A 13,441-nucleotide genomic window follows, 5' to 3' on the forward strand; every position below is an offset into this window, starting at 1 on the left:
GTGCCAAAAGCACAACAAAATGGACGGGAGCCATTGCCCACGCGTTCGTTTTTCTTTTGCCCTTTTTTTTGTATTTCACCTTTTTGTGGAAACTTTTTGCCTTCTCGGTGCCATTTTTGGTTTTGCTCGTTTCCCGCCATTTTGCCATGGCTGGTTGTGCCTGTGAATGACTACAAGCCAGCCTTTATTTGGCGCGTCCCGGCACACGCTGACGGGTTCACACAGTGAGCAGTGTTGGGCAGCAAGCGCGCGAAGCATAACGACCAGCGTCAACGGGCACTAGTGCTTCGCTCTCGCTAATTACTTCGTAGCCTGGGCTAAGCATCGCTAAAACCATTGCTGAAACAGTTCGTTCCCTTCAACTGTTGGGTCTTTTCATCCCTGCTAGGTGAGGTCTTTTTACTTCCACTTGTCCACCCGTCTGCGCAGAACGCGGGGAAAGGCACGCGCCGCACAGGTTTAATTACTCGCCCGGTGTACTTCGCTTTTCCAGCTAGGAAAAGACTTTCTTTAGGGTTGGATCTTTCTCCCCCTCCCTCTCCCTACTATCACTTCCCTCTACTTTTCCTATAGCACATCTTGCGTTCTTTTTGTCAGAGTAGATTTCTTTCATTTTCGTCTTAGCTGAAAATAACATTGAGACGATACAGCTTCGTCAACAGCAGCAGGTTCTGCTGCATTGCAGATTTGGGTGGAATAAAAGAATGGTAGTTGATAAAAAAAAACAAAGAAACGAAATAAAAATTACCCAAGGGAACGTAAGAAATTTGCACGAAATTTACAGTATCACTGTATTTTTCAATCACAAAGACATATAACTTTATTGCAACTGCATAATTATGAATTTGTTTAAGAGCATTTTTACGAGCTAGCAATAGGCTATTAATAACATGAAGTGAAATAGTAAATCTTATATCAAATTGATTTAATTCTTCTTCAAATGTCCACTGTCAACAATTATCCTGGATCATTCATCTAATGTTAGTTTTTTATCTACACGTTGATAAAACACATTTTAATTATGAGGGTTTTAAAAACAGCTAAAATGAATGCAACATTGTTTTTTTTAGATTGCGTGTTGCATTCACAACACACACGATATTGGAAGTAAAAAAACTGTACAGTATCACCTACAGTAATCTATACAATTTCACCATTTGCAAACATCTAACGAACATGATGGAAAAAGGAATCCTTTACATTGGCCTTGTAATGGAAGGATCAACAGCAAAAAAGTTTTCACAAACTCAATCATATTACCCTCAGGGGTCAAACGAATGAAAAAGATACACCTCACAAACGTCTCAGCCCACACGTTGTTATAGCTAGGCCAAAAACCTTTTCTAAGAAAGACACTCACTGACGTATCAGGTGTTACATTGATTATGACGAATGTAACGAAATAATAAAGATCCGTTTTATTTTTCGTAATATGATTGGGTTTGTCAGCCCGTGCCTAACCGTGCAGAGCGAAAAGGGTTCCAAAAGTCCTGTAGGTATTTTGCTCTTGTGTTTGCTGGGAAACATGAAGAGTACTTGTCACGTGGACGAGACGGGACCGACTTTTACTTGCTTTTTATGACAGCCAAGAAGACCTAGAAAATTGCTCCACTACAATAAAATGAGGGTTTCTAAACCTTTATTATTCGCAAAACATTCGAAAAGTTGATTGGTTCCCTGAAGGATTGGGGCAAAACCATCGCTGCTTCATATTAATGTAGCCAATTCCTGATTCTCGTGATGTACTCCTGAACACGTTCTGTTGTTATTTCCCGCAGGATCCAAAATCTTCTAAAACTTGTCACTTCAATTTTTTTGTAGTTTTCAAATGCGTTCGGTGAAGTTGATGCGATAACAGCAAAGGTTGATGCGATATCCGTACAAAACTGTTGTAACATTATTAAAAAACATGATAAAATATCACTTTTACTGTTTCTGCGATTGGTTGCATTGAAAAAATTAATTTATTTCCTACATTTTTCCGCACCTTTCAGTGGTTGCTCAAGCATACAAAGTTGACGTTGAGGTGTTGGCAGCTTCCCGCGGCTGTACCGCGATCCTGCGTTGTGTAGTGCCTAATTTTGTTAAGGAGTTAGTACGGGTTGTCTCCTGGGTGCAGGAGCCGGCGTTCTACATTTATCCGTCGCTGCAAGGAGGTAAGATAAACCGGCTGCACGGTAAAGTGTTGTTTTAAAGTGTAAGTTTATTTGTTTCGTTTCTTCTCCACCGACAGATGGCAAGTACCACCTGCTACCGACGGGCGAGCTGCTGATACACAATTTAGAGTATAACGATCGCTACCCATCCTACCGGTGTCGGACGATGCATAAACTCACGAGGCAGGTTGTCACAAGCAATTCGGCTAAGATACGGATGAACGGTAAGTATCGATCAGAGCTAACAAACCGTAAGACCGAAGGTTTAGCTTTGAGTGGAGACTACAGACATGGTTGACCGAAACGAATAATATACTATGATAATATATAACACCCTACAGTTCTTGTATAGGATAAAAAAAAGAAACAAACTTCATTCTGTTCGCTCTTTACATGTTAATTCTGCTAGTTAGCTCTGGTGTTAGAAAAAAAATAAGCATCTTGGGGTTTTCCAGCATCATGCCCTAGAATAGTTAACATGGAAACCGTATATGCGCTGATTCAAGTAAAAAAAATCTTTCTTCGGAAATATAACGTGTCAATGCACACTCCAATCGAAGTCATAAACATGTTTCTCGTTTCGGTTTTCACTTTCTATTCCATCCCACCATGCACAGCTATTTGTACGCCATGTCACCACAAACTAAGCTTAGACAAAATGTGTAACATCTCACACCCAAGCTGTAATGCGTTTCGGATGGAGAGAAGTATGAAAAGAAAATCTCCCAACATTCTTACGTTACCCAACGTTCCGAGCACTCTAACACTCGAGTAAAAAACTCCATCAGCCGTCCAGCAGTGTGACAGTTTCGACGAGAAAGATCCGTTTCCGTTTACCCGTTTCCAGCGACACCCATCCTCAAACATAAACCGGCTTATGTCAGCTTGCGTAAGCGATGGACCTTCCATGGTAATGTCCGCCGAGTTGAATCTCAGTGATGTCGCAGTACCCTTAATGGGATGATAGTAGAATGAAAGGGAAAACAAATGAAACAAACTAGAAACCACTTCATACAATTGCATCAAATGCTTTCTCGGGCTTCCATTCCCTTGTTCTGGACTGCTTCTTGTAACACTCCACAACTGCACTACACCACGTGCACCTTATCTGTAAGTGTTAGGCAAGATTTTCCCCTTAACGTGCGAACGGAAGTAGCTGCTATTGGTCGGTGCCGAAAAACTTGCAGCACAACATTTATTTCACGCTTCATAATAACAATGGGATTAAATCTTCAGTGTAACAGCTTCAAAAGTTGGATGTTATGACGCAAGAATGCAGATGATGCATCCGAAGGTATTGGGGATGTAAAAAATGGGGTAGTTGTATATAGTTGCAACTGAGTGAAGTAAGGCAGAGTAAATCTTTTCAATCAGTTGGTGTCCATTATTTGTTCAGAGCAGGGATAAAAAACGGTCTCATGACAAACTGAAAACTTATTTACAACTATTTTCATCTTTCTTTTATATTATACCACTACTTTCATTATTCACAAAGCTCTTGTGATTATTTTACCAGGCCGGCTCAGTTTTATACAAAATACATAAAAAAATCAGATGTCGCACATGCTCAAAATGTCTAGTGCAGCTGAAAAGAAATGAAATTATAATTATCGACGCAATCAGACAATCGTACAAACTAAGTTACCTACTTACGGCCACAAAAGAAATCCCTACGCAAATAGCTCGCTCGGTTCTTTACGTCAAGGACTTAATGAATGCCGCCGACGAACAGTGTTAAACGATCTCGTCGAGTGAGCTTTGTTACCCAACCTGCGCACTTACCAGCGTCAGTTTTGTTTGATCTTACTCTGAGACACAATTTCTTTTACATATTCGTTTTGTCCCGCCAGAACAACGAGGAATAGTTTCGCCAAGTGTCGTCGAGCATACGTCGCACGTCGCCGTGTCACAGGACGAAGGAGCTGTGCTGCTGTGTGTCGCTCAAGGTTGTCCATCGCCAGAGTACCGGTAAGCAGACATTTATTTCCTAATTTCTTTACTAACTATTACGCTATTATTACCGAAAGGATTTATGGGGTGATAATATGTATAAGTTCTTTCAAAAATATTTCCCTAAGATATTTTTTTTGTATTTTTTCTTAATAATTAAATTCTTACTGTGTACAGTATAGTACAGTGCATACAGTCAAATAGTTTATGTTAAACGAATGAGATATTAAATTCATTTAAGACAACTTTCACCAACCGACCAATAGTTTATAAAACGAACGTTTTGTAATGTAATAGTTTTCTAAACAATTTGATAAATTCATCATCAATATAAGCTATGTTTCGTTAAATTTGTTATGTGTCAAATGTTAGCTACTTATATTTTAAACCGATAGTATTCCTGTCATTGCCTCTCTTTTGATATATACTCAAATATACTATTTCCTTAAAGTTTCCTTAAGTTAAAACTTTACTGACCCAAGACTGACCTAGAGCACAGTTGCAGTTAATGAACCTAACCTTTATTTAATCTCTTTTCGTGTCATAGTCTGGGCTGGGCTATTATTTTATGTATTAAACATCAAATCTTTAGCATTCATTTAGATTCGAACAATTCGACGAATCGTGAAATAAAAATTACACTCTTTGTTGAACACATTTACAGAAAGGCGGTTAATGTATTCAGGTCATACATTTTACAAATAATCACTGCTAAGGCATTTGGTTATCTGTGATGTGCCCATTGGTGAAACATACATTTTCTACGTGCTTGGAAATTTCACCACAAAAAATAAAATAAAATAAAGAATAGCAAAAAAATCTACCAATAACGCCAACAATCAATGTTTTCCATCAATTTCCTCAGATTATCACATTCCGCAGCATAATTCGCATACATTTCCTTGATTTCGACCTGCCTTTCGTGCCTTATTTGCCACCAAAATGCTTATGTACGTATGCCTTTTGCTTGGCTTCAGTTGGGTCTATTTCCTTTTTTATTTTACGCCTCTCCCACAGTCTCAACTCAAAGAGCTCGTATTTTGCTTGTTAGGTTGACAACGGAGGAGAAAAATTAATTCAGTAGAGCGTCTGAGAAATCTCCGCACTGATTTCCATTGCAAATTATATCATGCTAGGGATTATTCTACTATGCCGTCAGCTGTAGCAAAATCGAACCTTATCTTTTCTTCATGGAACATATTCATTTGAGATCGGATTTTTGTTGCTAGATAGATGTGAAATGTTTGGGTGTGCTTACATTTATTTAATGCATATTTCGACACAAAAAGCCCCGTAAGAAGCTAGTAGAAGACATCCTTCCTAGCTTGATTTTGCTTTCGCGTGCCTTTGCCCTGTTGTGTCCACTTGGGATAATTTAAAACGAATGACAAGCGTCTGTTTCCTAGCATCATCATGATTAATTGGATTTGGCAATTTTCATTCCTTTTTCCCTTTCACATCCTACTTCGACCACTCTCCTGTAATGAATCACACCACTCGTCACGGTGCAGTGTTTGCAGGTCGATGGAGTTGTTTTTCGGTTGTTTTAATTTTTTCACACTCGATTTCCTTTCATCCACCCGACGGCACAAAACGCTCATCCATCAGTTCGAGGGTCAAACGGAAACACAACAGCACATCACCATCAAACGTCGATTTGGGTTTCCGTGCAACTGATTGACCCAAACTGTGACAGAGCCTCCTATACTTATGTACAAAGCTATATCAAAAGCCTTTTTTTTAACTATTATCCAACCATCGGCGCCAGATGGCACTCTTACTGGCAATCGAGTATCGGTTAGTGTATCGGATTTCGCTGGATGGGTTATCTAATCAGATGAAATCTCCAATGCTCGTTAGCAGTTTTGTGTGATGTTATACAACATTTTAATTCCTCAGATGGAAAGAGAAACCTTTTTTTTGTTAGGGGTCAATGCTGAACATGAAAACGAATCGTTAATTTATAATCCTCTGTTCATCAAGATTCGACTGCACGGTGGTAATAGGAGGGACGATAGCACTGCTCCAAGATCAGCCATTTTGTTTTACCTCGATTAACACACAAAGTCGCAGCGACAACGGGTGCCTGGCTCTAATCACCTCGGCACCAAGTTCATCAGCTTAGTGCTTAACCCTTGATTGCACAAAGCGCTCATCTGCCTTTCGTCTACCCGCTAGCAACCCTTCGAGGACCGTCGAGTCGATCAGCTACCGGCAGCATCAACTGCAATTATATTCATTTCCGCTCGTTCGTAAATGATTGCTAATTACGGTTGGCGGAACAAGGCATCGTTTCCATTCACGACAGGGTTCCGCTCTGCCGGATCCTTCCGCAGGACAAGAACCCGGCGGCCCATTCCGGCCAAGCACATCGTGTCGGAAATGGGAAAACTTTGCACTCATTTTCCGTAAATCGCAAATGGCGTTTTTGTTTCGAGGCCTTAAAGTTTATTGGCTTAAGTATTCCGCTTCGCGGAGGGTGATTAAATGCGGGCGATGCAGGGCAAACGTCTCTGGGTAACTTTTTCCACACGCTTCTGGACTTTTGGCTGTTGTTAAATATTGCCTCATATATTGTTTCTCTTTTTCCTGTCAACTCGATCAAAATACATTTTTATAAACAAAAGCTAACATTTTTAGGGGTTTGCAAGTAAAAACATTTACAATGTGCAGATGAAAAGTTTCATAACATTCAGACATTGGTTTATCAGTACCTCTAAACGATTTAAACTTATTTACGAATTAGATACAAACCTTCGTTCGAAAAATTGATGAAATTAATCGGTAAGCTGATGAACGTTTGTTCCTGCTTAGCAGTTCTCACGTTTTTCCCTCTACCTTGCCGACAAATGAATGCCAGCACAAAATTCAACCAAAGTAAAAGAAAAATCACTAGAACAAAACCGATCAGAATCAATCGAAAAGTACTTATCGAAAATGAAATCGAGAACTTTTTATTCGTGCGCTTTCCCCCGCATGTATTTTTTTTTTCTTTAACTCACCATGCCTTGTCCTATTAAATTTGAAAGCAGAAAACAAACCACAAACTTGCAGACACGCAAGTTTTAAGCCTTCAGCTTTCGTGTTATTCTTTACGTTTTGTTTCCCTCTCTATCGACTGTTGCCGAACGAGGTTAAACGGAGAAAGACGCACTTCCTAAACCGGGCGTCCTCATCCTCCAGACGCGAGAGTAATCTTTTTCAGCTTGTGTAGAACAAACTTTTCACTGCGCGACTTCTGAACAGGCAAAAGAGATAAAAAACAAATCCTTTCTGTTTTCCGGCAACTTTTGTGTTTTTGGTCATGTTCTCTAAGCGTTATTCGGTGCAGCATCACCTTCCTTTCCTGCTTTGCCGGTCCTTGTTGGATTTTTGCCATTGTTTGCACAGCTCAATCGGACGGAAATTAATTTCAACATTCGATTGACTGCAGGACGACAAGCTGTGAAATCGACTTCGTGATGGTTGTAATCGAGCTCGGCAGACAAAGTTTTTGTTTAACACACTTTATCAAAGTTGAATAAACTGCCTGTAGGTATAATTTATCCGGCACTGTCTTCCAACAGCGTTGATGCTCTTTAGACATACATATTAAAATATGCCGTTAGAAACTCGTTGAAAGATAGCATGTTTAAAAAGAAGACACGGAGGATACAAACAAACAAGTTTTAAGGAGAAATAATTCATTAGAGTTAATAGACAATTGGTGGCATTTCCTGCAATAATACATTTTTCTAGAATGCCTTTCATCTTACGAAACAATTTTAGTGTTTTGCCAAATATTTCCTCATCAACAAGATAAATCATATTGAAAATTAGTTATTTATTGATGTAAATTCCCAACCCATGCCCCAACACTATAAAATTCATAATTCAAGAAAAGTATGCCTCGTATACTTGATATCATGTAGATGTTATATATTATACATTCTACAATTTACAAAAGACATGTCCGAAGAACTGTAAGAACCGTTAAATATTACATTAAATGTACTATATAAATACACACCGACGTGGCGCAATGTTTTGTTTCATAGATGCGCTGGATCTTAAGGTCGGAGGGGATCAATCAGGCCCGGATGGGAACCGTCCTCCGCTATAGGAATCTACTATCAACTAGCGTAGTATTAAATCTATGAAAAGTTTATTTAATATCTGTTAGTATTTCCCAAGTTTTGACTGTTTGAACTGAACAGCACAGTTTTTTTTGTGTGTTTTGGGATCAAAAAATGAAGAACAACAACTTACATAAAATCACAGCATGTAATTTTAATTAAAATTCTAATTTAATTTCCTTTGCAGATGGTACACACACAACGGTCCCGAACCGATTCCCGTATCCTCCGGACCTCGGATACGATTGCTCGGTCCGGTGCTGGCAATCGAAGCCGTCACCGCCGAGGACGGTGGAGTCTACAAATGTTCTGCGTCGAATGCCGGCGGTGAAGCGAGTGCCGATCTGCGACTAACCGTGTCCACGCCGATTCACGTGGAAATCACTCCAAATGTGCTCAGTGTACACATGGGTGGTACGGCGGAGTTTCGCTGCCTGGTCACTGCCAACGGAATGTCGGCGGGCCCGCAGCACATAACCTGGTTTAAAGATGGCCGCCAGCTGCCCAGTTCCGGGCGTGTGGGCGATACACTGCAGGTGACCGGAGTGACGCGCGAAGACAAGGGCATGTATCAGTGTGTAGTGCGTCGCCAGGAAGGGGATTCCTTCCAAGCATCAGCCGAATTGCAACTAGGAGGTAAGTGCACCACGAAGCTGCCAAATGGGAGCCCTTCAAAAGGAAAGGAATCTTGATTAGGTTTTGACACTGTGCTCTTTCTTGCGGTTGGTCTCAATTAGCTTCGCCAAAACCTATTAAACGCCATCGGTTAGTAAGAAGGTAATCATATTAAACGAATATTCCAACCCACAAGCCTCGGAAATACCTTCGGAAGGGAGATTAGGCAAGGACCCAAACGATCCTTTCGGTTATGATGATATTTTTTCTTCTTTCCTTCGCTTATTCTACGACAAGCGATTTCATTCCGTGGAATTCATTTTCATAATTTACACCTTTATCCTCAGTTTAATAATCTCATCCCAATTCCAGTTATTTGGGGATTGCTTTAAAACAGTGAATTTAAAATTCCATCCCTTACGTTGCGCCAAGAGAACAACGTTTAATGATCAAAGATGGTACGCAACTGGTTATTAAATTTTTGCTCCACAACTGCTAAAATATACTCACAATAATGAAGCGAACGATATCTACAAACGAACCGCGGACAACCATTTCCACTCCCTCATGGGCAAACATTACCCCAATTACGTTTCGGCCAGGGGTCAGAACCGTAATTTTCGGGTTGTTGTCTCCATTTCCAGCACGTTCTCAAAGTGTTTGCTCTTGTGTTCGTGGCCTGTTTTAAATGGTCATAATTTTTCCAACCAAACCGTGAAGCGATTTATTCACACCTTTCACACCGCCGGAAGGCAAACCAAGCGCGAAGGTTTGGCGTTAGAAAAGATTTAACACATTTGGTAAAAAAAAGGCAGGGCACACGACAAAAAACCGTCAAAATAGATGAAGTTTCTACTTGCACGTCCCATCCTTCGACCGGTAATTTCCTGCCCTGGTGCGGTTAGCAACCGCAAATTATTTCTACACCGTCACACTGCCATCTCGTTCGCCAATGTCGCTGCCAAGAGCGACCAGCGTAGGGTAGAAAATATTGTTTGTTTTTTTTTGATAATCACAAAATTTTCTACCACCTACTGGTTCAGCGAAAACCAACTTATTTATGATAATTATTACCCGCCTCACTGATGTTGACGTTGCGCTTAATATGCTTCTGTTTTGCAGACGCACCCCCGTCATTGGTGTATAGCTTCATCGAACAAACGCTGCAGCCTGGACCAGCAGTTTCGCTCAAATGTTCGGCACAAGGCAACCCGACGCCACAAATCGCCTGGACGCTGGATGGATTTCCGCTACCAACAAACGGCAGGTAAGGCAGTAGCTTTGTGTTTGTAAGTTAACAGTGATATTCTTTAGTAGTTGTACTTTTGGCAATTAACCCGACTCAACTACTGCAAATTTTGATAAAAGATCCTAAAAGAAAAAAGATATTTTTAAGTTAAATAGAGCTAGTTTAATTTTATTTTCGTTTCTTGAAAACCAACTAATTTTATTTTCGTTTTTTGAAAACTAAAGTAATGTTTGCAACATGTCCTCAAGATTCCACCATTATTGGAATAAAATATGACCAACTTTAACCAAGTTATGAGAAAAAGAACTCTGCAAACAATCCAGCAAACACATATTGGCCGGATGTGTTTGATTTGGCAACTAAAAATATTCCTTTTTCATCCGTCTTCTGGCATCGCCAGGCAAATGCAAGGTTAAATAGAAGAATTTCCCAACACACAACACCTTGCCGCATGGTTCACCGCAGCAATAATGTCGGGGCGGTTGATTCATTTCTATTTCGCATTTTCTCATTTTCTCGTGGCTGTATTTGAATAATCTCGTTTATCTTCATGTTTGCTGTAGCAGACATTGACGGGGCGTTTGAGTGGTTGGGATGGGATTCAATTTTTCCTTTCGCAGACCCGCCCCGCGGCTGGTAGCAGTATACCTATCTACTTCTCCATTTCTATCGGACAAGACCCCGTAGCAGAACCATTGCCATCATCGCCATCAGTAAAGTCGTAACGGTGCCGAGAAAGATGGGTTTTACTATGGAATCCATTTTTTCTAATTTCCTTCTTGCCTTTGGCAGCTTCCGGCAAGCATCATTTAACGGCATCTTGTACCCCCGGATAGCACACGGTGCGTTACAGCGGTAGTTGATCCTTTTTTTTATTTTACTTCTTTATTCCATCACATTCCAGACAGGTAATACAAAAGAGAAAAGCAAATCAACCTTCCGGCGTGTGCAATCAATAGTGGCATTGTGTATGTTATAATACAATGAATTAAGTTTGGGTTCTCTAAGATCCGAAAAGCTGTAATTACGGTCTTTCGAAAATGTTTTTTTTTATATTATTATCAAGTAACTTTAAAAGGGCAGTAAATATTAACATTGTTGGTGAAATAAACTAAACAAAGATGACCAATGTTTGTTGAAATATACCATCACCAAAGCAATCAATCATGTGCCATCACTTACACCCTTTCACATTCCTAATGAAATCATTTTCTCAAGTACTCCTCTCGACCTCGGAAAACCTAAACTACATCCAGCGATACAAATATGTAGGGAACAAAAAACCGAAGACCTTTCCGGGACCCTTGCCCATGCCGTTGCCCTCGAGGATGTACGATGTGCGCGGAATGGGATCGTTTCCCAAATGGATTCTAAATCAAATAAAATTTATTAGTTCGTATGGAAATCAATCTTTGCCTTCGCTGTTAACCAACGGGTACCATCGAAGCTTCAACCATCGTCCATGCATCGAACGATCCGAACGGATCGAAAGAAAGGGATTTCGTTCGTGCACTTCAATCGCTTTTCCAACTCTGCTCTCGGCAGTGTGTATGTGTGTATTCCCGCACGCTTTTACTTCCGGCCGCCGGATATCGAATCTTTGCACACGAAGCATTGGTTGGTACTGGGCAAGTCTCAGTGCAGGTCCGTCTTTCAAACGGAGCAGAATCGCGAAGCGTGTGGACGGACTATTGTGATTAATTAGTTTCTGTTCAAACGTTCCCCACCAACTCGGGCCGTGTGCTTCTCTGCTTATTGAAGTTTTTCTCCCTTGTCCAGGCCTGTGTCCAGCGTGGAATGAGAAGAAACCTTCCGCAATGGAAAGCTCCGGCGACCAAAGCTTAACCTTCACAGTAAGGATGAACTTAGCCGTGCTCGTGTTGCTCATGGACGGCGAATCCTAAATTAATGACTTTTCCATGATGCGCCTCGCTTGGGACGTGACCACAGTAAACCGTTCCTGCCCGGTTGTTTTCCGCTCCACCGTTCTTAGGACGGCTTCATTGCATGAGTTTCATTTTGATCGATAGCACCGTGTTTGAGGTTGACGTGGGGATGTTTTTCTTGTGTCATGTCGGTGTCGGCAAACGTGCTGCAGTTGATCCGAAAGAATAATGAAACGAAGTAGACCGGGGCAAAAAAAACCCCGTTAAAAAAGTTTAAACACATCCGGACATGATGGCAACGGTTCCAGCTGGGTGCTGGAATAAGAAGCAAAGTTGCCAAAAAACATACATTCAAAAGCTCGTCAAAAACGAGACTACCCGGTCGCACCCGGGTCTCTGCACCATTCGAGCTCACTCCTCAACACTCGGACACACCCTGACGAGGGTAGCATTTAAGTGCCATTTGATCTGTGGTTGATTGATTGATGGGCTTCTAGGTTCCGATCTAAGCCATCCAGAACGTAATGAACCGACAGGAGGGAAATTAAGCTGCCCTCAATTTTAATAAAGCGTAGCCAACATTGTATTGGTAATGAAATTAAAACAAACAGCTTTTTCCTAACATCCCAGAGCTGTGACAAACATCGCTGAAAAACGTTCGTAATAAATCTAATCCAGATCCTAGAAATGCGAATAAAAACCAAATCAACGATTAATAACACTTTGTGCAATTAAAGACTGTTCTGAAATTGGTTCCGGAAGGAAGAGGATGGGGCCAACCATCTATTACTTAACTTGATAGCATACCCTCGTTCTGTGTCGGCTGTCTAAATCTACTTGACATACTTCCGCTAATTTTCACCTCAATCTGTGAGTTTGTGTGTGTATGTGAGTGTGTATCAACTCACAGCAATAGGAGCTTGCGCGAGTTTTTATGCGAGTGACAATTTATCGTGGCAAATTTTAATCGCATAATCGTTAAAATCTAGCCTCTACTAAATTCAATTTGTTCTCTGACAAACTGGAAGAGCGTTGCCGTCCTTCTCCGAGGATGCGTTTGATGCTGTGCTCTTTACTTTCCACGCTCACCCACCACCATCCTGTGCTAAAAGGTGTGCTGTAAATGCCGCTTAGCTCTGTTTCCTGATCCCGTTACCTAAGCCCACCAAGTGCGTACGACGCACAACCCGGCTTGGATGCGTAAAATGAAATGTAACGGAATATTTCAGCATGATAATTTAATTACACCCGACTCCAACCAGCCTGATCAGCCCCAACAGCACATAATCCGTGACCGTGAGGAAAACACCCGCTCACGATTCGCACTTTGGGTTTCGACGCTCTTTGCATCGCGGGCATGTCGGAAATGGGGAAAACACCGGATCTATCCTAGCCAAACTGCTGTTAAGGCATTTTCGATTGGGTGTGTTTACTGTTCGCCCTGTCGCGCGCCGTTTGCAAACAACCGCG

General features: G+C 41.2%; 1 protein-coding gene across 7 annotated transcripts in view; it reads left to right on the top strand.

Moving 5' to 3' along the window:
• LOC1275709 (cell adhesion molecule Dscam2) overlaps positions 1-13,441 on the top strand; it is a 97,220-nt gene that overhangs the window by 55,211 nt on the left and 28,568 nt on the right. For all 7 annotated transcript variants that reach the window (XM_061646610.1, XM_061646613.1, XM_061646612.1 and 4 more), the window contains exons 3-7: positions 1,995-2,156; positions 2,234-2,380; positions 4,007-4,124; positions 8,409-8,857; positions 9,959-10,103. In XM_061646610.1, coding sequence (XP_061502594.1) covers positions 1,995-2,156; positions 2,234-2,380; positions 4,007-4,124; positions 8,409-8,857; positions 9,959-10,103 — 1,021 coding nt within the window. The remainder of the gene's footprint in view (positions 1-1,994; positions 2,157-2,233; positions 2,381-4,006; positions 4,125-8,408; positions 8,858-9,958; positions 10,104-13,441) is intronic.

The sequence above is a fragment of the Anopheles gambiae genome, chromosome 2, assembly GCF_943734735.2.
Source record: "Anopheles gambiae chromosome 2, idAnoGambNW_F1_1, whole genome shotgun sequence".
Classification (NCBI taxonomy): domain Eukaryota; kingdom Metazoa; phylum Arthropoda; class Insecta; order Diptera; family Culicidae; genus Anopheles; species Anopheles gambiae.